Source organism: Thunnus thynnus, chromosome 13 (genome assembly GCF_963924715.1).
Source record: "Thunnus thynnus chromosome 13, fThuThy2.1, whole genome shotgun sequence".
Lineage (NCBI taxonomy): Eukaryota > Metazoa > Chordata > Actinopteri > Scombriformes > Scombridae > Thunnus > Thunnus thynnus.
Window position 1 is genome coordinate 10,416,649 of NC_089529.1, and position 27,440 is coordinate 10,444,088.

At 39.5% G+C, this 27,440-nt stretch overlaps 1 protein-coding gene across 3 annotated transcripts; it reads left to right on the plus strand.

Annotated features, from left to right (window-relative positions):
* Positions 1–491: 491 nt before the first annotated feature.
* On the plus strand, positions 492–27,049 carry thoc2 (THO complex 2). Of its 3 annotated transcripts, none has more exons than XM_067607765.1 (39): positions 494–657; positions 3,721–3,776; positions 5,363–5,454; positions 5,790–5,841; positions 5,988–6,058; positions 6,362–6,483; positions 6,599–6,732; positions 7,638–7,798; positions 8,059–8,151; positions 8,467–8,622; positions 9,270–9,442; positions 9,652–9,847; positions 9,941–9,979; positions 10,138–10,268; positions 11,227–11,328; positions 12,432–12,516; positions 13,347–13,440; positions 13,601–13,681; positions 13,787–13,883; positions 14,383–14,500; positions 14,635–14,814; positions 15,097–15,261; positions 15,848–16,123; positions 16,361–16,502; positions 17,087–17,244; positions 17,744–17,872; positions 17,993–18,124; positions 18,239–18,423; positions 19,152–19,327; positions 19,729–19,831; positions 20,055–20,440; positions 20,682–20,740; positions 22,238–22,273; positions 24,270–24,401; positions 24,563–24,629; positions 24,709–24,854; positions 25,050–25,126; positions 25,941–25,987; positions 26,105–27,049. In XM_067607765.1, exons 1-38 carry the CDS (start codon positions 593–595, stop codon positions 25,966–25,968), a joined length of 4,695 nt encoding a protein of 1,564 aa, XP_067463866.1. In that variant the 5' UTR covers positions 494–592; the 3' UTR covers positions 25,969–25,987; positions 26,105–27,049. The 3 variants fall into 3 exon arrangements, 2 of the variants coding, with proteins under 2 accessions (XP_067463866.1, XP_067463867.1); XM_067607766.1 differs by having other exon boundaries at positions 495–657; positions 26,108–27,049; XR_010931115.1 differs by lacking the exons at positions 24,270–24,401; positions 24,563–24,629; positions 24,709–24,854; ... (1 more) ...; positions 25,941–25,987; positions 26,105–27,049 and having other exon boundaries at positions 492–657; positions 20,682–21,773.
* Positions 27,050–27,440: the final 391 nt, after the last annotated feature.

Here is a 27,440-nt window from a genome sequence, read left to right on the forward strand (position 1 = left end):
TTGGCCAAGTATGTTACCATACAAGGAATTTGACTCCAGTTTAGTGGCTCTCAATGTGCTTACACAAAAATAACAACACAACAATCTTCAGAAATATACACAATGAATGACTTTATACAGGTGAACCCATTTCTGTGAACTGTAAGCAGGATGTGAATAGCGCAAAGATAATAATACATATTCAATGTAGTATGTGCACACATTCAACAAGCAAACAGTAATTGGCTTGTCCAGATGAACTTGAAGTGCTGCAGAGACTTTGGAAACCATGGCTCTCCAGTTATGATTTAAAATCAGGGAGCTTTATTACACACTTTTTAATGAATAACGCTGGTGTGAAATTATGTTGTGTAAGGGTAGGTAAATGTAATTCAACCTTTTAAATTACTACTTAGTACTTTGCTAAATCAAGAGCCTTGAGGTGCATGCAGAGAGTTGCACTGCCACACACACACACTGAAGAGAAAGTGTTGCATGCATAGGAGCCTTTGTCAGAGTGTCCCACCATGCAACAGTGAGCTGGCTGCAGCAGCACATTTGACCCTGTGTGTGCCATGATGAACTAGACATCCGGGCTGTGTGTGTATGGAAGATGGCGACACTTATCCTCCCTGGTGAATGGATAAAAAACTGGGAAAAATCAGGAAAACACGAATTGTAAGTGGATCTGAATTTCGACACAGTGTTAGAGGTCACAGTGGTTTAACAGTTGTTGATTTATGTTACTACTACTTATAATAATTACGTAGCTAGCATTACAATCCAAGGCCAGTCTTTCAAGTGTTTGCGAGGGCTAACATAAGCGGTAACGTCGGCTAGCTAAGGAACAGTTGACACCGCCATTTAACTCTGAAAAAATAAACAATTCATGTAGTTGCAGTCGTTTAATAGTGAATATGCTCTATTTATTCATTGTTGTGTAGTGGAGGCGTTATTTAAATTCATTCGTGAATGTGTAAACACGATGGCTATCAAAGCTAAGCTAGTTAGCATTCATGTAGCCCACTCTCGGGCTGGTATCGATATGTACTAGCCTCTAAATTGAAGAAAATATTGTGCAAAAGTTAATATAATTAGCCAACATTAACTGTCAACAGACAACTGACGAGCAGGCGGTTAAAAGTCTATCGCTAGTCCGCGTTATTTTAACGTTAACGGTAATGGTAATCAAGTGGAGGGAAACGTTGGATCCTGGCATATAACGCTAGCTAACCTAATGCTAGCAGGTTAGCTGGAGCGCTTATGATGTCGATAGCCTCCCTTGATGTATTAGCTGGGAATTGCAGCATAAAAAAGAAAAATAACCACGACATTTAATGACTTTAAACTTTCTCTGCTGACGGTTAAATCCTCTTGTACCGTCACTTCGGACATGTAGTCGTAACTTTAATGTTCAGCTAACGGTTTAACCTCCCTCTTCAAATAACAACGGTAAATTAAACTAGATATTTATGTAGTTAACCCCATCAGTTGGCTTACTACAACAATAGTAGAGCTATAATGTGGTGCAACAATGTGCCCTCGGTGCTACCATAACCAATGATATCTGTACAACACACCTAGCGCTAACTTTTCACACTAACGTTAACTAACGTTACATCGCCAAATCCACTCATCTTGGGCACAGGGTGCCCCTAGCAGCATCTTGAAATTAACACAGAATTGGGCTTTTAGTGTTGTCATTGTTCAAAGGAAAATGGTTTCGTGAATGATATTTTCACTTGTTTTCTTCAGCGCAGCCATTATTTAAGTTGCAGGCAAAGACACAATAGGCTCATCCACAGTGCTAGCTGCTATTAGTCGATGTAGGCCTTGCATAGTTAGAAAAGGCCTGCAGTGAGATGCATCAACTCAGACTACTTAATTCTTAGTCATATATGTAGTGCATGTCACTGTAGCTGATAACACTTTGACAGAAAATTGCTCCAGATCAAACTATCAACTTGTAAAATTATCTAAGAGAGAATCTTGTACATGTAATTTAAATGATGCATTTCACTGGTGTGTCTCTGCATCTGCTAGGGATCCATGCCTGTACACAGCCTTTGAAAGATCTATACTAAACATGCATAACAAAGTTCATCCAACAAGTGCTAAACAAACGTTTTTCAGTTGGAAAAAAATACTTATTTCCCTTCACACAAAACAGCTCATTGCATGATTATAGAGAGTCTGTTTGGGCATCACAGTCGTAAATCCCTCAGTCAGAAGGTCCCTGATAAAGCCTCCATGTCAACAAGCCCTACAGACCCCCACCTCCTCAGGGATGCCATCCCATGCAGTGATCTCTCAGTGGTTGACAACAAGTGAAAGGGCAATCTCTATGTGCTGCTAACTAAAGTGTCACATTGTTATTACGTAACCACTGTATTTCAAGTAAAATAATGCATTTTCTTCACAGGCTGTCTAATATTACTGTGGGCATTTGGGTCTATCTGTGTCTGACATCAGTCGGTTGTTCTTGTGCAATAGTGGGATTCACCACAAGTCAGAGAGGCAAGGGTGTAACGTTGAATTAGTGCTGTATCTTGTTGCTTGAAGTAGTGAAAATCTGCCCTGTCACCCTATTATGCAAAAATCAACCACTGTATTTGACCTTAATGTACCTTAGGGTGTTTTATTGAGCATCTTTAACTGAGCACTGCGTGCAGTTCTTGCAGTGCGGCCAGCATTGTTGGCACTAGTTGGTCCATATCAGCAACTGTTTGAGCATGTTGAATGGGTGGCAGAGGCAGTCAGTGAGAGAGTCCACATGATACAGCCCACTAACTTATTATTTTCACTTGTGTGTTTGTGTTTGTGCAGAACATACACGCTGGCTCTCAGCTGGTGTGGTGTATTGTGTTCAATTGTAAGTTTTAATGTAAGTCGTTTAGTGCTTGATCAGTCTGCTTTTGTCGGTGCTCGTTCTTCAAGGCCAATTGAATTGCCAACAAGGACATCCCTGAGTTAGGTTCTGTGTGCTTGGACACAGCCAGATTGAGAAGATTTTCCTGGGAATTGTTTTTCATAATGTGGATGAATGCCACCGTGCCTGCTGTAGCAGTTGGCAGAGGTCCTGGAAAACAATGTAACCAGACGTGCAAGATTTGCGAAATATATTGCATAGTTTCTCACTAACTTTAACCCATACACCATTAAACTGGATACGGCAACAGTAGCACCTTTGTAATACCAAGCCAGAAGAAACTTCACACAAACTTCACTTTGACACCATTGTCTGTCATGTAATCCAGTACCACTGATGGCTGTATTGCCAAGCTTTTATCCATTTGTCATATCCATTGCAGGAGAACATATAATGTTAAAAAGAAGCTCCATATAATGGCTTAAAACAATCAGATGCCCCACTTTCATTATGATTCCTAAATAGGAGATCTTACTTCACAAGGAAATTGATGTGACAAAACAATATTTTCAATATATTTTGAGTTTTGATGTTTTGTTTGGCCTCCCTCCGTTTGCTCGTGTAGTTTCACTTCAGTCCCAGAGTCCAAGTTTTATACTAACACTGTTGCCTCTTTGTTAGTCAATTCAAAATTCAAATCATGTTCCTCTGTCATTATTATTATTATTGTTATTATTATCATTAGCCTAATTAAGTTACATTGGTTTTATAGACCAACAAAAAATCTGCAAATTGGGAGTCTGTCTGATTTGTAGAAAATCTTGAATTATTCTCTTTAAGGCTGACCAAAATTTTGTCTCTTTACCTCATAGCGTACAACTCTGCAAAGACCTTACAGAGAAAACAGATCATGGAAGTGAGATTAGAGGTAAGTTGAAAATTATATCAGTTCTATTGCACTTGTCTGTCAATTTATTTAAGTTTTGTTGTTGTACAAACAGATACATCCATCCTCCATTACTGAAAACATATACATCTTTAAGAAATCCTTGGCTGCGTTGCCTTGACATTTTAGTTTCCTTTGACATCATTCACAAATAGCATATTTTCATTCTCCAACTTCTCAAAATACTGTCAAACTGCAGGCAGCATTTTCATAATGTGACTCTCTGTCAAGTAGTGATGTGCGGCTAACCCAGTCACAACAGTGTGCAGGGCTGTGTGATATGACCAAAATCCCGTATCCCGATATAGATCATTTCATATCCTGATAACAATACATATCATGATATAGCACATTTTCTGTAAATTCAATGAATAAATAATTTCTGGTCTGCATGGCACTTACACTGACGTAACGAGTGTCGTTGTCATCAACTCGACCACTTCACCTGGTTCACTGTCTCTCCTCTGCTGTGCTGTGTGTGCAGCACACAGAGAGCTCAGCCCCGCCTGCAGTGAACCACAGAGAGCAGCGCGACCATAAATGAAAGCAAAACACAAAGAGTCTCGCACTGAACTGAAATGAAACAAATGCGCATAAATTAGGTAAATAATATTAACAAACATAGTCTCTACTGCATTTTTCTGTCATTTATGGTCGTGCTACTCTCCTCTGCTCTCTGTGGTTCACTGCGAGTGTGTGTGCTGCACACACAGAGGAGAGACATTGAACCAGGTGAAGTACTTGAGATGATGACAACTACACTTGTTACGTTACTGTAAGTGCAATAAAAGCTTTGTGAGTAAAAAGCTAAGAACAGTAATTTATCAATGTAATCTGCACAAAAGGTGGACAGACTCCAAATGACAAAAAATTGCAGTGAAGAGTTTGATTTGTGACACAATGAAATAAACAATCATAATATGAAACATTAGACATTTTTCTATCGTCACAAGATATATGTCGTCATATCTCACAGCCCTAGCAGCGTGTGTGTTTCAGTGTAATAAGTTCATGAATGTCATCATAACTTTGTTGTTGCACAACAGTAAACTTGAGTGTTTGCTTACTGAAATATTTCCGATAAGTGACATGCACAGAAAGTAAATTGTTTTACATAAAGTTTTCAGAACATTTGTTATGATGGTCCATTTATCTGTTAGTTTTCCCAGTCCTAGTGCTAAGCATCTGATCCCTAGTGCATGTCTGGTGAAGTGTGAGCCTCAGTGCAATTAAGAAATTGGCAGAACCTGAAAACTGCTGTTCACTCACAGTCCCGTGAGAAACTGACAGAGCTTCAGCAGTTTCGCAAGGAACAATGGAGGAAAACTGACAGAGACCTATTCACATAAATCAAGGAATTAATTGTTGCTAAACGTGCCTCTAAATGTTTTTGAAGTGGAGGGTGAACACTGAATACAGTTTTTGTGTCTTGTATTTGTACCTTATTTAGGTCAATTTGTAGTTATTTGTTATTTATTTTTGGATTTAATAAGAGAGTATTTACCTGTCAGTTCGTTTAGTTCACTTGCCTGGATGATGAACTGTGTCTTGTCTGTTTACCTGTCCAGATATACAGGCGGCCTTATACGAGCTCTGCTGGCAAGTTGTACAGGGGAACCTGAAGTTGGATCTTGTCGCCAGCGTCCTTGGGGACATGATGGTACTTTTTGTTTTCCCATGAGTTGTTTAAAACAAAGTTAAATATATAGAAGTGTCTGCACTGTTTTAAAGAATGGACATAAAAATCTTTTGCTGTTTATTATCTCAGTAAGAAATTATGTTTGAAGAGTTAATGTGGTGTAACGTGTTAAATTGTAGTATCCATATCACAGCAGTCTCTACTAATGGATACGAATACTGTGATAGCATTGTCTCTTACACAAGTTTAATAAGAAGATACAATATTGTGATTTGGGTCTCACTGTGCCAGCAAATAATTGCATTCTGTTTTTGTTCAGCTTTAACATTGTCTGTTCTCTTTTGTTTTACTTTCAGGAACTCAGAGATGACATGCCATCAATTTTAGCAGATGTGTTCAGTATACTTGGTAAACTTTTTATTTTACACATTTTACTTTTACATAATCTGAAGTACTGCATTAAATGCTTGCAATATTAGAATATCTTGTTTAGCAAACTTATATTTTTTGTGTCATAATTTATTATTATTTCTTATTTATTCTATTTTTCACAGATTTAGAGACTGGTGCACTGGAAGAAAAAAACAAACGTGACCATTACACACAATTGGTGGGAGCATGTTTGGTAAGAACAGTTTTACTTTATTAACATAACATTTTGTTTATATAACTGACGGAAAAAAAACAATTCTTGCAGCCACTTCAGGGTGAAAGAGAATACAAAGACTGCCTGAAGAAAGGCATCTGTGTCCCCCAAGAGTACTCATAAATTTTCATTGTCCTGCAAGTGAGATGGTGTAGTTAGTATATAAGAATTTGGCCACTTAAGATGAAATGTTTACAACTGTGTAAGAGTCATGGAATGCATTATTGATTTAAATGCCCAGGCCTGTAATAATAAACCACAATTTTTTTTTTCTTCTATCAGTTTTTTGTTCCAGAGGCCATCTTGAAAGAGCGGCTGGATCCAGAAACCCTTGAATCCCTTGGACTTATAAAACAAGCCCATCAGTTCAATCAGAAGATTGTAAAAATCAAGACTAAACTATTGTAAGTAGAGATATAAACATAAATATGTAGAAAACATCCATTTTAATGTACTGGGCATACTTATTGTGCTTTATAGTGTGCATCCAATATTTATGTTATGTTTTGTTTCTCTCAGTTACAAGCAACAGAAGTTCAACTTGCTAAGGGAGGAGAATGAGGGCTATGCCAAACTAATCACTGAGCTTGGCCAAGACCTGTCGGGCAACATCACCAGCCACATTGTACTGGAGAGCATCAAGTCCCTCATAGGTACCAAACAAATCTTTTTTAGGTTGACTGCATTGAATTTGGTGCTTCTGTATCTTTTGCTAATGTCAAATGCAAATTGTACAGTATTGTTGATTGTGCGGAGTGTTTTTTTTTTTATTGACAATATTTGATTAGATGAGTGAGGATATACTAGGGGTTATTGTATCACCAGGCTTCTCACCAAAACCTCTAGTAATTTGACCTTATTCTGTTGGTCACTTCAGCATTCAGTATTGACTCTTATCATGCAGAGACAAATACCTGCATATATCACAGAAAATATGTCCCCATATGCTACCTGCCAGTCCTTTGTGCCACAGTCATACCTTCCTGTAATATTGTCTTATAAGACACCTCTTTGTCTCAACCTGTTTTTCATTATTTATAACATGTGGTTGATTTGCAGTTTACTGACACTGATAATGCTCAGAATTAGTTATTTCTGCATGAGCTCTTTGTGACACCAGACAACATAAATAAACAAAAAAAGAAGCATTTTAGTGCTGCATGACTTGCTGTCAGTGACCAGAATGTAAATTGCCCACAAGGGTCTGTGTAGTGCTGATGATGCAGGACAACAATTACCAAAACTGTCCAATCAGTGAGTTACCTGTCAGTCTGTATAACTTCATGTTTACAGCTCTTAGTTTGTTTGTAAAAAGCCAGTGTGAACATAAACCGGACCAGATCCAAAAGGCAACAAAGAATCATTTTTTGCCTTGATCGCCTCCGAATGAACTGAATTACAGGTGTGAAAGCAACCAGGACTCAGGCCTCAGCAGCACAGAGGCTTTGGAATAACCTGTTTCCCTTAACGGACCACTTGCTTGTTTGGACAAGTCTTTACTTATCTGTTTATTGTTATTCTGTTGCCTGCTTAGGTTTCCCATTTCTTTTGCCTACAGGATGTTTCAACTTAGACCCTAATCGTGTTTTGGACATAATCCTGGAGGTGTATGAGAGTCGATCCGACCAAGATGAGTTCTTCCTGTCCCTCGTCAAGTCCTACATGTGTGAGCCGCTCACTCTCTGCCACATCCTGGGATTTAAATTCAAATTCTACCAGGTGAGTATATCAACTCTGGGTATTAAAAGGTAATAAAAGCAAGAATATGTGTCTAATAGTATGACCTAACCCACAAGTAGGCAAATCCAAAACTAAATATGTTCATGTGGTAGCCTTTTTATATTTTAAAATATCTGTCCAAACAGTCCCAAACTATAACCTCAAGATAATGGTATGACTCATATTTAATGTGTGTCGCTTAATTATATGTCTGATTTCCATGATAATGTATTCATTTATTTTCTTGTGTCTATCTTTAGGAACCCAATGAGGAAACCCCCAAGTCACTTTACCACATTGCTGCTGCTCTGCTTCACCATAACCTGATAGAGCTGGAAGATCTCTACGTACATGTAAGGAAAAGGAACCGCTAGAGTCTAGCTAATGGCCACATCAGTACAAAGTGGTCACCATTTAATTCACATATGCATGTTCTTAGCTCATGCATGTATTTGGAAATACGAGTGGTGCAAACCTTAAGATAGCAACTTTTGCAGCAGACTGTAATCCTCTAATGTTGTCAAGGTGATTTATGTGGCAAATATATTCACTTAATTATATCAGATTTTTGGGTCTAATACAAAGTTTAGTGTTATTTCACCCATATGAAATGTAAAGCCTATAGTATAATTTGTTCTAATACTGAAGAATTATCTTTGTCGTTCCAGCTTATGCCACCAGATGTCGCCATTGTAGAGGAACACAAACGAGATATCTCAGAGGCCAAGCAGATTGCTCGCAAGCTGGTCATGGTTGTGCTACCTTCAGAGAAAAATGAAGACAAAGAAAAGGAGAAGGAAAAGGAGGAAGAGAAGAATGAGCAGGTATCAGAAACATTTAATGTCATATTATTTACTTATAAATTCCTGGATATCAAAGATTTTGCTGTCAAGTCTGCATGGATGATGAGAGGAAGAGGAGTGAGAGTGATTAATGAACACAAGGGGGGGTCTTGCAGGGATGGAGCAGGAAATGTCCACTTCTAAAGCCTGTGTTCTGTATCACTTGAAGTCAAATCATCACGTAGAGACAGACTGAGTGAAGCTAAACTGTACTTAAAAATTTATTTCATTACATTGAAACACTGAATTATATCAAACTTAAAAATTCACACCAAGTTGCCGGTATATCAGCACAGTTAAGAGTTAAGTGCTGTGAAAAATTTGGGAAAGCACAACTTCTGTAACAAACTTCACATCTAATAAATGTACTTCTGCTGCCTGTGAATACTTACATTTTTCTGTCCAAATAGTCTAAGATGCTATATTATGATCTAGTTTAACTAATATATGTTTTCATCCTTAAAAATATTATAGAAAGGAATGGTTTTAAAAATCCATCACTTTGGAGTGTGACAGTAGCCGTACTCAGTTCTGGCCAGTGCTCTGCTCTGCCATATTGAATGTCACTGAACTTTGGTATATTAAATGATACGCAGACACTCATTTTCTGCTTTTTTCTGTGCCCACAGCCACCTGATAACCAGAAGCTTGGTCTGTTGGAAGCACTGCTTAGGATTGGAGACTGGCACCATGCCCAGAGTATTATGGACCAGATGCCTTCCTTCTATGCGACTTCTCACAAGGCCATTGCACTGGCACTCTGCCAGCTTGTGCACCTGACTGTGGAGCCTCTCTACAAAAGGTGCTGATTTTTTTTAATGTTTCACTTACTGCCCACCACATCTAGTCAGACCGGAAAGCATGCTCAAGTACCTCTCATACCACAGTTTGAACTGACTATTGTAAATCTTCTTGATACCAGCATTTCAATACACGTTCAGTAAATAACTAAGTTTAAAAAAAAAAAAAAAAGAAAACACAGTCTCTCACACACTGATCTGTTCCTCACAGGGCTGGCGTCCCGAAAGGAGCAAGGGGATGTGTGATGCATCCACTGAGGAACAAGCGGGCCCCTAGGCCTGCAGAGAGCTTTGAAGACTTGCGCAGGGACACATTCAGCATGCTCTGTTACCTGGGCCCTCACCTCTCCCACGACCCCATCCTCTTTGCCAAGATTGTGCGTCTGGGCAAGGCATTCATGAAAGAGGTACCATATTGTAACCACCACATTACTACATCTGCACTGAAGCCTAAGTCTCAGTTTGACTTGTACTCATATTTGGTGTCCTTTGCTTCTCAGTACCAAAGTGATGGCAGACCTGATGTCAAAGACAAACTGGTAAGTATAAAACATGTGTGTATATATATCTTAAAATATAGGACTAGGCTGTAGCTGAATATTCAAGAGAGTTTTGCTTAAATGGATGTGCCAGTTTAGCTCAGTAGTATATATGACTGTTAGGACCTTATTCATGTTGATTTGTATGTTCATCACAGGATACGCTGTTGAGTTGTTTCCTGAGCATTGCAGACCAAGTGCTACTCCCTTCTCTCTCTCTGATGGAGTGTAATGCTTGCATGTCTGAGGAACTGTGGGGTCTCTTCAAACTCTTTCCCTACCAGCACAGGTGAGATACACACACACACACACACACACGTGTATAGCTCACTACATGTGGTGCTGTGTAAATGAGTAAACCCTTAGGCAGCGCTCTAGGATGATGTTCACTAGCTGGCAAGGAAAGAGTAGCACAAACAATCAATTCCAGTTCTTCACACTCACCTTGATTGTGTAAATGCGTTATTCAGCAAACCAACTTTTCTGCTCACGAGCAATGCAAGATTGTTATTTTTAGATTCTTTGTTTGAGTATTTTGGCACGCTGATGATGAGCAATGACACTCCGCGCTCCCAAAGGTTTTGGTTGTTCTTTCAGTTGTCAGTGTCAGTTTGTTGCAGCTAATAATGTAACTTCTTTAGTTATTGAAGATAGTAGCACTTTGTAGATGATTTCACTGTCTCCCACCGTAAAATGTTTCAACACTTTAAAAGAAAGGATTTAATATGAACTGAAGATGGACAAGTAGCTCAGTTCTTTACGCTCTGCTGCGTCGGTGTATTTTACAGTGGGTTGCTCTTTGCGCTGAATTTGTTGATGCACCATAAGGGATTTTTAAATACTCCTTGACCTTGCTTGCTCCAAATATGACACACAGCAAGTTACTTGATCAGAGCAAGTCAACCATTAAGGAGCAATCCTCTTTTATTAAACTGGAGGGCTAGAAGTAAATGAGGTAGAAATTCACCCCCGCTGTTTTATGGCAAATAGTCACAGACATAACAGAAGTTCAACATTATGCTTGATTGCTAGATTGGAGGTGGCTATTTTACTATGCAAAGACTGTTTATAGTTACGAGCTTTGTTGCTTGAACGTGCTTGGTTTATGTTAAAACTGTTCCCTTTAAGCTTACACCGGGAAACTATGGAATTTTTTGGCCTACTCTGCTGATCCTGCCAATGTATTTGAGGGCTGCATAGCTGAAACCTTCTTTTTAATTGTGCTTCCTCCACATATGCTCCCTCAGGTACCGGTTATATGGACAATGGAAGAACGAGACATATTCCAGCCATCCACTTTTGGTTAAAGTCAAAGCCCAGACTGTGGAGAGGGCGAAATACATTATGAAGTAAGTTAACCCAGTTTACCATTACTATAACATCATGCATCTTTCTGTACCTTATTTGTGCTTTGTCTCCAATCTAAACAAATAAATAGCAAGCCGCTCCCATTAAAGGTAGAGTCAGAAATTCTAATCCAATACATACATAAATTTTGTCAAATTTAGCAAATTTCTCCTCATGGTTCACTAGCTGCCTCTTCTGTGTGTGTGCTGAAAAAAAATCCGGTGTCCATACACAGCCCTGGCTCTGTAAATGGGCATGTAAACACAGCAGCTTCTGTTTCTGTTGCGTTTAGTGAAGTATAATTTGAGCAGGCAGCTGTTTAAATCACACAAATATCCTGCTTGTGATAAAGTGTGTAACAGAAGTGACTCTACAGCTGACGCATTGCTCTGGATTACGCCATGTTTCTCTTTTGGTCGCTGCCTTGGCAATGCATGTACATGAATTTGAGGGGCAGAGCTCCTTGAGTGTTTAGTTCAAATATCAACAATCTTCCTCCAGAACTGACTGACTCTACCTTTAATTCATGTCAAGTCACTGTGCAGTTGTCAGTTGCTAAGTTCATTTCTTATAGGTTTCTCCACCATCCCACAGTCTTTGAGTCTTTTTGTTTTGGAATTAAGTGAATGTGTCTTGTAAAACATATAAAGTTGCAATTATGATATTTGCAAACATAGTAAAACACCACTTAGTTTGGGTGGACTAGATCAGAATCAACTAAACTCCAGTTTCTAGCTCTCAGTGTACCTAACGCAGTTCCAAGAACAACGATTGGATAGTAAAAACATGCAGAGATGTGTCAATGTGTTGTTTTTCACCAGCCATCTCAAGTTAAGCTGTATTAAAAGGACAGTTCAACACAGGCAGCACAAGAATTTAAAATGGCACTTGGAATGCTGTTTTTATGTGTCGGGCAAGTAATTATTCTAACACTGTTCCGCTGTTGAAGAAATCGATAACATTACTTTCATCTTAAGCCGACAACCATAACAGCATCCAACTGTAACTGCTGTGATGCTTACAGAAGTGACAGTCTTTGCTTACAGCACTCTTTGCATCTTCTTGTGTTTTTTAATCTGCTGTCTTATGCTTTTTCCCTCCCTAGGCGGTTGACCAAAGAGAATGTGAAACAATCTGGGAGGCAGATTGGCAAGCTGAGCCATAGCAACCCCACCATCCTTTTTGATTATGTAAGTGTATTTTGTTATAACTATTTTACTTGAGGCTCATTTTGAATGATACCAACATACAACAAAGACAAACTAATTTCATATTTTATCAGGTACAGCAGATACAGCACGTAGCACCTTACTCGCTCCGTACGCTAATTATATTTTCCTGGCTCTCTCTCTTGGCAGCGATGCAGACTTGCCTCGCTTTAGCGCCCGTCTTGGGAATTGCTTACACCTAGTGCTCTGCCTACAAATCATGCATTCATGAATCAAAGTAAAAGCCACTTAGCAAAAACTCACAAAATTGGGGCTGTGTTCCTGCCGCACTGACAAAAACAATCAGCACTTACACAGTCATAACTTTGGTATGATACACAATACAGGCTTCATAGTCTTTTGCATTTGCAATAATTGTAACATTTACCATTAGCATTTGTCCTACTTAGGCATAAAACCATTTGTAACATTTTCAATGTGACTGTGCTATGATATATCCTCACACCCTTACACTTCTGTTGCTGTTCTCTATAATATGCAAGATGTGTAAATTAACATAATCTAATGTAAAGAATCTTTGCACATCTAGTGATAGGATGATGCTTCATGTAGAGTGGTCAGCATGTTTATCTCTGCCTACCCATTGGCATTTTCAAACATGACTTCCACTTTTCATTGAGTTCACTCCCTGATCTGTGGATAGTGAAGTGTGGATGCACGTGTACCGTAAAATGAGTTTTGAGAGATTTGTTTGGCCACTCAGTGGAGGTAAGGGGGTGGCACCAGGTCAGGTAAAATGTATACCCTCTACAGTTGATGATGTTTTCTCGTCTCCTCTGTCCTGTTATCAGATGCTGTCTCAGATCCAGTGGTACGACAACCTCATTGTTCCAGTGGTGGACTCCTTGAAATACCTCACATCCCTCAACTATGATGTCTTGGCTTGTATCCTATGCTATTCCCTCTGAATTCAGCTAGTTAAACATCAGAGATCGTGTGTGTGTGTATGTGTGGTTGTGTGTGTGATGTTGGGGGCAGTGGGGTGTATGTTTAAAGGGGGATTCTTTCCCATTTTCTAGGTTGTTCCACTTAACTCTGTCTTCAGATTGCATCATTGAGGCTCTGGCCAATCCCGAGAAGGAGAAGATGAAGCATGACGACACCACCATCTCCTCATGGCTTCAGAGTATGTTTCTTAAACAGTCACACCATTCATTTGCATGCAAAAGGAAAGAAACTGTTTGAAGTTTAATGAGTATCTAACACACACATGTTCCTCCTGTCAACCAAGGCCTTGCAAGTCTGTGTGGAGCTGTGTTCAGAAAATACCCAATTGAGTTGGCTGGCCTTCTTCAGTATGTCACCAACCAGCTAAAAGCAGGAAAGAGGTAAGTAGCTCCAAACAACTCAGGATGGATGGTTTGCAGGAGTCCAATCTTAATACATTAATATGGTTGGTCTGGATGGACAAGCCGCCACATTAGTAACACTGCCTTCAATGTCAATTAAAAATGTTGAATAATTTATATTAAATACAACAAGATAAACTGTTATTGAAAACAGATAGTAACAACTGCTTCCCTACCTTTTTTCTAACGGCTTAGGGCGTTTCTATTTGAAAAACCCTTACATTTGAAAATATTGTCATTGTCAGAAGTTTATTTTCTTAAATTATAGGTAAATGACATTGTTTAAAAGCAGAGCACACAAACATGTCGACAGTAAAATATCATTAAGGTATTCTAAATTAGATCTTATAATTGTCACAATGTACACTCAATTCTTAAACATGTCCATGTTAGGAAGAGGACACGGTTATTTGTGAAACCTGCTCCACTCCTTAAATGAAAATGCGATTTGCTTTATATGTCCTTTGTCTTCCTGCAGTTTTGACCTGTTGATCCTGAAAGAAGTGGTGCAGAAAATGGCTGGCATCGAGATCACAGATGAGATGACGTCAGAGCAGTTAGAGGCCATGACAGGAGGGGAGCAACTCAAAGCTGAGGTATAGACTCAAGTACAGTTATCATTTACTAATGCAGTCTCCAGAGTATCTGCAAGATCTATATCATTATCTGGACCAGTGCTGCACCTGCCCTCAGGTCCACGTTATCTTTATGGATGTGACTCTGTCCACAGGGTGGCTACTTTGGCCAGATCAGGAACACTAAGAAGTCATCACAGCGTCTGAAGGATGCATTGCTGGATCACGAATTGGCCCTGCCACTGTGTCTACTCATGGCCCAGCAACGAAATGGCGTGGTATTCTTAGAAGGCGGAGAGAAACATCTTAAACTGGTTGGCCACCTCTATGACCAGGTATACACCCTCTCTTGATATATTACTCTATAGTATCTTCTGTTAGCTTTAAGTTAAACAAGTAAATGTCTCCACAGTCAATTATTAAATCAAAAATTAACACACATATGATCTGTTAGGCAATTACCCACCAAAAAAATTAAGAGGCAAGTGAATGAATTGAAGTGATGAATTTCTGTTTGCATTTGCTACCTTACAGATTAACTTTACACCCCCTAACAAGATAAATGTAAAACAGTATCCATCTTTTCGATGCTGATAGAAGTCTTTGTCATCCTGCAGTGTCATGATACATTGGTGCAGTTTGGTGGCTTTCTGGCCTCCAACCTCAGCACAGAAGACTACATCAAACGAGTTCCCTCCATTGACATCCTTTGTAACCAGTTCCACACTCCACATGATGCTGCATTCTTCCTGTCTCGGCCAATGTACGCCCATCAGATTTTGGTGAGTGGACTCCTCGGTCAGAGCCTCAGTGCATCATGTCACATTTACGTCACGGAGAGAGATTCAGATCTTTGTGATCAAGACAATGATGAGGCATTTATTTTTTGTCAGGCAGTCGATATGTTCACACTATTCTGCCTCATTCTTCCTCATTTTGTAAATGCAAACTTATGTCAGTTGACTTGGCTAAACTTTGACTCTTTTGATGACTAAAATGGAGCAAGGTGCAGTAGTTTTTCTCAACACACTGCCTTAAGGCCTTAAGAAATTTTAAAAAGGCACTAGGTCTTAGAAAATGTGCTGAAGCTACTTGCACTGAAAGTCTCATGAGAGCAGTGGGAAGGTAAGAGAAAAAAAAAATCAGGAGATTGATACATTTAAAAACTGTTTTTTGTAAGATTGAAGTGCAGAAAGTATGAAAAACTATAACTGCATATTTGTCATTTTATATCATTTACTTTTTGTGCATTTTTCATAATTTATCATCAACTATTTCAGTCAAACCATCACCAAAAAAACAACTTTGGTATAAAGAATAACACCTTTTTTTTAAATTAACCCCTCACTATATACTTTCTACTCACAGTCCAAGTACGATGAGCTGAAGAAAGCAGAGAAAGGCAACCGGCAGCAGCAAAAGGTACAGAAGTATGTGGCAGCCTGCGAACAGGTAATGACACCAGTGCACGAGGCTGTGGTGTCCCTCCATCCAGCCAGGGTCTGGGATGACCTCCGGCCTCAGTTCTATGCCACCTTCTGGTCCCTGACCATGTACGACCTGGCTGTACCTCATGCTGCCTACGACCGTGAGGTCAACAAGCTCAAGGCCCAGATCAAGGCCATCGAGGAGAACCCTGAGATAGTGAGTTGTTTTATGCAGTGCAGTTTACAATAAATGCAGCAGTAGAATCCCTGTACATTTAGATCACTTATATCATCATTTAGACTCAGAGACATAGTGCTCTTATAATATTGTGGTGATCCTACAGTGATTGTGTATAAGAGAAGTGTTAGTAAAATGAGTATGATTATTATAGGTCGCTTTGAGCGTTATGTGTATTTATGGTGTGAATATTCTTGTGTCTTCTTTCTGATGTAGCCTTTGAATAAGAAAAAGAAGGAGAAAGAACGCTGCACTGCCCTGCAGGAAAAACTGCAGGAGGAGGAGAAGAAGCAGCTGGAGCACGTCTCAAGGGTCTTACACCGCCTCAAACTGGAGAAAGACAACTGGTTGTTGGCCAGTAAGTATCCTTATGTTCATGCCAGTGTCACTAATGATTCATTTTATTCAGCATGTGTCTCCCACAATGCTGTCTCTTCTCTGATCTTTAAAAAGTACATAAATAGACCCAAACACACATACACATACATTTGGCCACAGTAATGACAAAGCATAAGTTTGGTTCCTCCAAAATGCACATATTCAACAACATGAATGGAATTAAGGTTTCAGAAGTAGATGGTTTGGATATATACAGTACCAGTAATACCTATAATAAAGCGAAAATATCAATTCTAGGACACAACGTTCATGGTGCAAGTTTTTGGATTTTGGACATTTGATCAGACAAAACAAGACATCTGAAGACATCACCTTCGACTCATTTTTCACTATTTTCTGACATTTTATAGACAAAACGATTAATTGATTGAGAAAAGACTTGTCAGATTAATCAATGATGAAAACAGTCTTTAGTTGTAGCACTACTGTTAGTGCAGTAGGGGACAAGGGGAGCATTGAAACAAAGCTGATCATTGCCATGATCACATCATCAATATTGGAGCTGTCGATGTTACTAATTCAACTTTAAATGTCTACTGGCAGAATCCACAAAGAACGAGACCATAACAAAGTTCCTGCAGCTCTGTCTATTCCCTCGCTGTATCTTCTCTTCCATCGACGCCGTGTACTGCGCCCGCTTCGTTGAGCTGGTCCACCAGCAGAAGACCCCCAACTTCTGCACCCTCCTGTGCTATGACAGGGTAAGACACTGATATACTCAGACTTATGCATTAATGGTGATAATAATTATTTAAACTCTGGTTTTATAGCAGCCTTCTTAAAGCAACAGAGTACCTTTTTAATACAATGAATAAACATTAATTTTGTGATCTATAAAGGGGAATAACTTAGGCTGTAATTTGGCCCTCTAAGCAGAACAGAAGTGGTAGAAATATCAGTTTAAGTAGCACTAAAGAATAAATGTAAATGTCAAAAATCTGAGCAGTTCAACAAGCTCTCAGGTGAACCATCAGATTACAGCTTGAAAGGGACGCTCATTACCTGCTTGCTTATCAAGACCATTTTGAGCTCACAATATATTTCCCAAAGTGCAGCTTTGAGATACTGAACATCAAAGCTTTGATGTACCATCTGGTAAAACTCATGAAGACTTTGAAGCTTTTTCCACATGTAACTCTTTTTTTTTTAACATTGTACTTAATTGTCTAAGCAAACACACTACATTGTGTCACTCTGCAGGTGTTTTCTGCCATCATTTACACGGTGGCCAGCTGTACAGAGAACGAGTCTCACCGCTACGGACGCTTCCTCTGCTGCATGCTGGAGACGGTGACCCGCTGGCACAGCGACCGTGCAATCTATGAGAAGGTGTCCAGTTCTACCTGTTCTCTACACCCGTGACACTGATTTTATCTGATTTATTTGTAACACTTCTTGATGTAAAATGATCTGGGAATTAATCTCTCTGTTCTTATTGTGTGGTCACAGGAGTGTGGCAATTACCCAGGCTTCCTGACCATCTTCAGAGCCACAGGCTTCGATGGAGGGAACAAAGTGGATCAGCTAGATTATGAGAACTTTAGGCATGTGGTGCACAAATGGCACTACATGCTGACTAAAGTGAGCTTTTCACCTTTACCAACATTTTTCTTCTAGAAATTCTGAGAAAATTCAGAGAGTTCTGTCAAAGGTGTGTATTTATCTATAATCATTTCTCGTCTCTGCCTCATCCAGGCTTCAGTTCACTGCCTGGAGACCGGAGACTACACCCACATCCGGAACATCCTCATCGTGCTTACCAAGATCCTACCCTGCTATCCCAAAGTCCTGAACCTGGGCCAAGCGCTGGAGTGCCGTGTCCACAAGATCTGCCTCGAGGAGAAGGACAAGAGGCCAGACCTCTATGCCTTAGCAATGGGGTAACACAGCATTGTGTGCTGTTCAGCTCTCTGTGGAGCATACAGTTAACATATATTATGTGTGGTAATAATGAAAAAAAGAATAGTGCGCATTATTTCATTTGTTGAGATTATGGGTGTTTTTTTGTTTTGGTTTTTTTTCTCTCACATTTGCGTTCAGACATCTGGGAACGGCGAGTGATGTTGCATCCCAGATGTTTGTGCGTTGTTATAAAAAGGGATGTTTCGACAAGTTGTTAAAGATTTTAACAAATACTGGCAGATTCATGCAGTGCATCTTATTTTTAGCTCTAGAGGGGGCATGGGAGTTTTTTCCCTCCACTGTGTCTGAAATGTAGCCTCCATGTATTAATCAGGTGCAAAAAGGTTTATTTTTATCTAGCTGCCATGAATCAGTAGGACCTGGACTTCCTAATGTAGTGTTCAGTCGTTAAAGCTTTATAGCAAGTTCAGTTGCTTCATAGCACACACATACATACATACAGATGCAGACTGGGTTTCATGGGGAAACATCAGCGGCCTCCAGTGGCTGCCACTTCTCTTATCCATATACAGATGTGTGTGTATATGTTTGTTTGTATTTGCAGGGGAATGTTGCAACGATAAAGCTCAATTACTTGAGCTTTGTTGTCGCAGTTTGAAAGTCATATTTTTTGCACCGTGTGACACTCAGAAGTTCTATGAGGTTTTTGTCTCTGCCTTGTGCAAACCTTTTATGCGTCTTGCAGTTATTCAGGTCGGTTGAAAAGCCAGAAGGTGCACATGGTCCCTGAGAATGAGTTTCACCATAAGGAGCAGCCAGCGCGCAGTGCCACCCCTGCCAATCAGCAGAACGGCCCCGGCAGCACAGGCAAGCCTGCCACCAACACGGGCAAGACAGAGGAGGGGACATCAGAGGATGGCGGTAAGTGATGAAAAACCTGGCAAGGTTGTTATTAAAATGCAGTGCTTTTAGCTAATAAGTAAGGGAGCAGGTACAGTATGCTACAGTTTGATGTATAGTATTTGATCTAGTTTTATTCTACAGTGTTCATTCTTTTTCAGATTTATTGTTCCATCGCAGCTGATAATCATTTAAATGCTCGGGCTGTATTTTTTGCTGTCTATCTGCAATATTATTTTCTCCCTAAAAGCATTTAACCAGAGAATCAGAACAATATAAATGTGAATAATAGGTTGAATATCCATAAAAGGTTCCTAAAAAGGTGTCTGTTGGTATCTGTTTTATGCCTAACAGATGCCACATATCCTTAAATGTGCTCATACAGTTCTTGTTTTTTTTTTGTTTTTTGTTTTTTTATGCAGATCGGGGCAAGGATAAATCTCAGGGGACCACAAAGCCAGTGAACAAAGCCAACAGTGCAGCGGCCAAAGTGACCACCAGCAATGGGAACGGTGCTCTCAACAGGTAGACATATCAAGAGCTGCATTATATCAAACAAAACTTAAAAAGGCATCCAAACTCACCTTGAGTAGTGATATCAAGTCTTCTACACTGTAGTTTCTATTGCCTGTAAGTTTTTTGATACAGTAGTAGGAATATAATACTGTATTAGGATCAGCAAAATCTTGTATGAAACATTTCTGAACAAAGAATTTTAAAGGAAAAAAAAAATTCATCCTGTTTGCAGCACCAAAGCCGTTAAAGAACGGGACGACAAAGAGAAGAGCGGGAAGGAGAAAAAAGAGAAAAAGGAAAAGACACCAGGCAGCACTCCTGAGACAAAGGCGGAGAACCGTCGGGAGAAGCAGAGAGATGAGAGAGCGGGGAAGGAGGAGCGGGCGGCACGTGAGGGTAAGGAGAAGACACCCAAGGCAGACAGGGAGAAAGTGAAGGCCGAGGAGAAGAACAGCAAAGACGACAAGGCCAAAGCTGGCAACGGGGAGCCCATGGAGCCGTCCAGGGAGCGCGACGCCATCAAGGAGTCCAAGAGCAAGGAGAAAGGCGACAGGAGTGCTGCGGCCGGGTCCCTCAAGTCACCAGTTCCCAGATCTGAGTCAGCCGAATCCGAGAGGGGTAAGTTATCCTTTCTGGTAGTCTGTTATACAGCTGTGTTCTCCACATAAAAATATACAGAAACATTAAAGAGAAGCCTGAAATTATTTCAACACAGTTACTTGAATACATCAAATCCAAATAAGGAAATAGCTCGCAGGAATTTTCAACATGTCTGTCAGTCATGAATGGATGGATGGAATTTTTCTAAGGTCACGTGCAGCTCAAATAAGAACAAATGTCACCCCTCTTGTCTTTGCAGATCACAAAAGACGAAAGCTCGACAGCCACTCTTCTCCGTCCCACTCCTCGTCTGTTAAGGTTAGTATGGCTTGAGGAAGGCTGTGCCCGTTTCTTCTCTATCTGCCGGAGCGTTCCCTGCCGTTGCACATTCCAGCATCCCTGAAGATCACCCAGGAGAGTTGTCATATATGCAGGCATGGCATCTGGAAATCCCAGCCAAATCCATGGGAGTTGGAAAGCATTCCATGGACATCAGCATAATATTTTGCAGAATTGGGAGAAAACCCCCTGAAGGACTTAGCCAAGAGAATATTGTATATATTGAGTATTTTCATATTGAAATATTTATCTATTTTCATATTAATGAAAGCAGTCAGTGTGCCTTGGGAAGAATTTTTTTTATACGCATTTCTATATTCCTTGTGGATTTTTTTGCACCTGAAGTAAAATGGCTTGCCAAATCAAGAGCTTTCGCCTTCTCCAGTTTGTTTTTGTTTTTGTTTTTACACCGAGAGCAGTGTTTTACTACTTGAAATGGTGCCCAAGATTTTTTTTTCCCCCCCCCCCATTTTTTTTCGAGATGAGAAGATTTCCTGGTTAAAGTGATGCAAGGTTTTTTGCTTTCCTCTCATCGTGCCCGAATCCTGCGCAGAGTAGGATGGTTTTCAGCAAACCGCTCTGCTGTAGGAGTGCCTCTCTACTGCGGCTGAGTCATCGGTCCCCCTTCTATCTCCGTTTGTTGAACGGCCTGCATGCAGCCTTCACGTCACGCGGTGTGTTTCCAGTCAGTCCTGCCGGCCCCTACAACACTATCCCCACAACAACCAGCCATCAGCATCAACAGTCGTACTACCTCCTGGCAAGAATCCAATGGAAAATCGGAGCCACCAGCAACCGGGAACGACGGAGAAAATGAATGTCGCAGTTTTGAATCAGCCAAAAATGCAGAGGAAAATAAGCCTGCTCCAACAAAGAGAGAGAGTGAGGGAAAGAGTGGGCGAAGCCTGAATCGTCTGGAGCGTTGCCCAAACCACTGGAAGCGTGTGATAGGTCTTTATTTTACCCTTCCACCAGAGAAATAGGCTCCCTGTGTCTTATCCATTCCTGAACTGTAAGTGACAGCAACAGTTACCTATATAGGGATGCAGTCAAGCACATAAGAATTGAGTGATTTGTCTTACACACACAGGCACACACATACACATTATTTACAGCACTTGCACTTTAGATGTATTGAAATACCAGCTGCGCTGTAGGACTTTAATATAATGCTGCCTGAAATTGCAGACATGTCTGTAGTAATAAGACTAGCAGTTATTTCATATATGCTCAGGGTCTTTCCAATTTAAATATTGACATTCCAGATGTTGAGCCTATGAACTCTCCTCTATGTAATAACCTTGTCAAAGCCTTAGTCCTTGAAGGTCAGGTCAAGGGAGAAGTATGCTGTTGGTCCGGCCAGCCCAGACTCCCCACCCCCTCACCCCTTCTTCCGACTCTACTGCTGTCTGACAACCTCCTCCCAAACCCCCCACCCCCTCCCAGCTCATCTGTCATCTCCATTCATCCCTACAGGACAATAACAACGAACCCAAGGAGTCCACGTCCAAGGTTTGAACTGACACTGCTACTCGTACCTTCTCTCTGATTGTCTGTTTTCTTTGTTCAGGTGCCAAAAATGTTGACAACAAATAACTCATGTTTCATGTCTGTGATTTCTTCATCTGTCCATTGTTGTATTCTCACACTTTGTCATAAGAAAAGCAGTGGATTGATTTGGATGTGTCACCATTACCAAAGTTGATAGTAATCTTTAAAGCTGAATTAATTTATATTTTTTGGCCACTTGGAGGCAGCCGAACAAGCTACTTCTGACAAATTATCACCTTTTTAATAAAGTTGTGTTGGCATACAGTCACCTGTTGACACATTCAGCAGGTGCAAAGAGACATTAGCATTCATGGATGTCATGTTTCTGCCCACCTCACAAATACAAGTCTAAGATTCAGTGTCTGTTTTTGCTTTCCAGCAATTTTTGAGAGAAATATCTCATTAGCTGTAAAAAGGTTAAAAGGTTTCGTAGAAATGAGAAGGACTTCAGTCAGGTGATAATTCTCTGTGGGTTTGTCACTACAAGCAACCCCTTTCCTACTAAACCTGTTGTTCATATAAATAATATTGATTACTGAAGCTTTAAGGGCTTCACTTAAAGTGATCTTCTGAGGTAGTATCAACAACTCAGTAACATGTATCTGCCCCATTGCCTGATTCATTCTGTAATAGAATAAGAAGTGGTCACTGATGACAGAAATTCATAGTAGACAACAAAAGTAATTCCAGTTCATTGTGACCCAAATTCAATTTGAAACATGTAACATAAACACCACACAGCTGTGGGCCCTATTTTGTTTGTCACAATATTGAATCACATTACATGTAATTAGGTTTTCTGACACTAATAAATAGAAAAAAAAAATAAAACTAATCTGAACTAACTGACCTAAATAAAGTACATATAGAAAAAATAATAATTTCATCAGTGTTCTCCCCCATTTAAGCTAATATTTAGTAGAGGTGGCAATTCTACAATTCAGTCTTTGTGTCTGTGTGGATTATTGTGTCATCACTGCACATCTTCTTTCTCTCAATCATTGTCAGTGTTACTGTCTCTGTGATTCAGTGTTATAAGACATTAAATATGTAGTCTAAGTGGGTCGGATACTTTGAAACACAAAAATGCCTTGTGTTACACTGAATGCTCTGAGTTATTATGAAAAACATCAGTCAGTGAACAACATTGTAAGACATCCCTCGTTCCCACACCAACAACCAAGGAAATATACACTATTAACATGCAATATAATAGCTTATGGACAACTCTCTTAAAGAGTATTTTAGCCACAAGTAGAGGTCCCTGCTCGCTGGGAACTAACACTAATCCTCCAGTCCTGGTCAAAAGGGTCACTGGGCCTCAGTCGAGGCTTGTAGCATCAACACTGCGTTGAGGTCCGTCTATATCTGAATTTCCAGCAATTCCTCCAGTTACTCCGACATGACCAGAACACAACCAGACAAGCAGCTGTGAATGACAGTAATAATAAATCACAACTGTAACAACATGTAACTGCAATGTGAGTGTTGGGTTTAAGTTCATGCTCCATTTGGACACATTTGTGTCAGGTTTTTATGAAACAGCAGTGCTTCCTGTAACTTAAATGCACATAGAACTCAACAATAACGTAGTTAATGAAACTCTGACCACAATCAGTCCACTTGATCAATACTGAGTACACAACTCCCAGGCTCCAAATACCCACTGGTGACATAGCCACAAGAAAACAGCTCATTAATCAGATCTACATGTGGTGGTTTTTCCATATAATTAAATTCTCAGTAATTTATATATACAATCACTCAACACTCGACAACAAAGAGAAACAACTGTTAATCATCATCTTGTCTTGTTGCTAATGTGGGTCATTTATTTGTTACACAATAACCTGAACATGTTGGTTCATTAACACTGAATGAGGGGCCACTCCATAACTGACAACATTAAAAATGTTTTTGTTTGTTTTGTTCTCTTAATATATAATTATCTTCACAGCACCACGTCAACTACAATTCAGTTGCCCGGTCCAAGAGCAGAGAGAGGGAGCTGGAGAAGAAAGATTCAGAGAACACGCAAGGCCGATCCAAAGAGAAGAAGGAAGAAAAGGATCGGAAAGACAGGAAAAGAGTCAGTATTTAACAAGTTTTAAGCCTTCTAAACACCTCTTGTTCTGAAGTTAGACAGTGTTCATGTTAGTTGGAGTAATCATGAAGTAGCAACAAGGGAAAGGTTACATATTCTCTGTCAATCTCTCACAGAGATCATAACATACTGTATGTTTGTGTTAGGACCATGCTGTCAACGACCGTGAGACGAGCCAAGAATCCAAACGCAGAAAGGACGAGAACGGAACCAGTAAGTTCATAAATCTGAAGTAACCTTCAGCCCAGCAAGTACAGCAAAATATATCACTGACAAACACTTTTCTCCCCAGATTCCTCCAAAAACAGCAAGAGCACGAGTCCTTCCTGTGACTCCCCGCTGTCAGCTGAAAAAGAGAAGAGCAAAAGATCCAAATCTTCCAGTAAAGAGAAGGGCGAGTCTGTGAAACCTGAACGAACTTCCTCTGGAGGAAAAAAGGTCAACTGTGCTTGTCACTTTGTTCCAGAGTACATGAAATTTTAGCCAGATCTCTCTCATTTTTAGTACAGGTTTTCATTGTTTGACCAATAGATTTAAATCCATGTTAACCATTTATGTAGCTTTATTTTCCATCACTGCTGATCTGAACAGTTGTCTCAAATTGTTCTTTCTCTTTGTGTTCATGTGCTGCAGGAGTCCAGACACGATAAAGAGAAATCTGAAAAGAAAGAGAAGAGGGACAGCAGCGGAGGAAAGGAAGAGAAAAAGCAATATCCTTAAACATAGAGCGACACCTAAATCACAATCATATGTATCGTTTGTACTGTTCAGTGTGAATATTTTTATTTCTAAATCGTAGCCTTTTAAGTGAATCACAGCCGCCTGTTTGTGGTCGTCACTGACAGATGACAGCTTGTGTTTTTTTGTTTTTTTTTTAGATTATGTAAAGATTTGTGCTTGTGTGTACCAGTGTTTCAACACGTGTTCGGTGCAGCCTCACTGCACTAAACTTGTTTCCTATTTAGTTTCCATTACAAGAGAATTGCCTCCATTTTTATCCATCGTGTGTCACTAAACACACTCTAATGCAATAACTGTTCTGGATTGCGGTGGATGCTAAATTTCATTGAGAAGCCAGCCAACAGGACTTGCTTGTAAACATAATTAGTGCACTGATCCTCAGCCTATAACCATTCAACTTGTCTAATTTAACTGTACGCTCATTTCTGTTTTCAATAACTGCGGCCCTGCTCCGCTACGATGTGCCAAGCCATCACTAAACTAATTTGTGCTCCTTATTTTGAATCTCATCATTTCAATTGGACATTTCAAAAAAAGGCAGTTACATTATTTACGCACTGGCACTGCTCACAAGTGTTCATAATGTTTCTGTCATTTCCTGTAATTGGGAAAAAAAATACTTTCATTACATTGGGGTTCATCACTGGACACTGAATTGGATCGCAGCTTTTTGATACCACAGTTAGACAATGAAAATAATACTGACTATAACTATACAGATGTTTTTTGACAAATTAATTAGGAAAACAATCAATAATTCACCATTTCCCTTAACATTCATACTCATAAATCCTCCGACAAGCACAGATAATGTGCACTAATCAGTGAAGGTAAGACATATTCAGCTGCTTTGAAAAGAAAGAACCCACTCTTGACACAACGACTACTGTGTTTGGTCAATATTTGATGTATTTTCTCTCCTCCCCTCTGATCCATGTGCGCCGCAGCAGAACTGGAGAAGCTGTGCTTTTATCTGCAAGACGCCCGCAGCTCCATCTGTGCTACGTTAATGTTAACTCGTACTCTCATTTCTGCCTGTGCTGGGTTTTTTTTTTGTTTGTTTGTTTGTTTGTTTGTTTTGGTAAACTCCCCTCCCAAGTTTTGTTAGTTCTAGTTATTTCAACTTACAGATCACCTCATTATTTTTTCCATTTCAGTATCATACAGTAAACCAGCGGAAAGATTTTTTTTTTTTTTTTTTCCCCTTTCTTTTTTATTATTCAGTAAGGGCACAATGTGCTGCTCTAATCACAATGTTGTTACTCTATTTAGAAAAGTGGTTACTGTATGAAATGATCTCTTGGTAGCATCTGGTCATGGATTCAATAATCTCATGCTTGAAAATTTGTATTTTTTTTTTTTTTTTTTGTACGTCGTCAGGCTTTGCTTTTTGCTCGTTTTATTGGAGTTAACATGCTTTCCATACTCACTTACCTCATATCCTTTTGAGATACTTAGATACTTTTTATTTATTTATCTCCACCTTTTAATCTGAGTAAGACAGTAGGCATAAGTTAGAAAAATGATATAAAGGACCAGTTTGTATATTGTGTACAATAATAAAGAGGGTAACATGAAATTCACATCATGTTATTTCTTTTTTTTTCTTTTTTTTTTTTTCCTTTTTTTGTTTTGGATGTCCCTGACAGTGTCCTTCTGTGGTTTTGTGTTAATCAGGTTTTTACATAATTTATAAAAATGCCAGTTCGACCTTGATTCAAATATAGAATTGTAAAGAAAAATCAGACAAAAACATTCTGAAGCACTGTACTCCAAATTGAAATGTTTCGAAATGACTTTTGGAGATTTTATCTGCTGTACTCAATGAGTGTAAGCTTTTTTAAAAAACAAACAAAAACCAATAAATAAGTTTTCCTAGTGTGTCACTTTGATATTGTCTCTTACCTTTCTTTCTTTCCTGCTCCACAAACAGGAAGTTGATTATCCACAGAATAGTTATGCCAGGGCTGAATTCTTACTGTTTTTATCTCAGATACAGTTGGATGGTAGAAATGGTTTAAACACTCATCCCTCAATTTTCATTTAAGGTTCATTCTTATTTGTAGCCTGTTGAACCAGAGCACTAAAATAGAGGTGATCACACTGTTTTATCTATACTTAACATGGAAATAGTTACATTAAAAGACAAATGATTTATTTATACTTTGTAATGAACATTAAACTCTAAATCTAACACTCTATATACTAGTAAAAATGGCGTTTCTATCCTTACTTCAGCAGGTTTTCGTTAAATGATGAATGGACTTTGCTTACATTGCACTT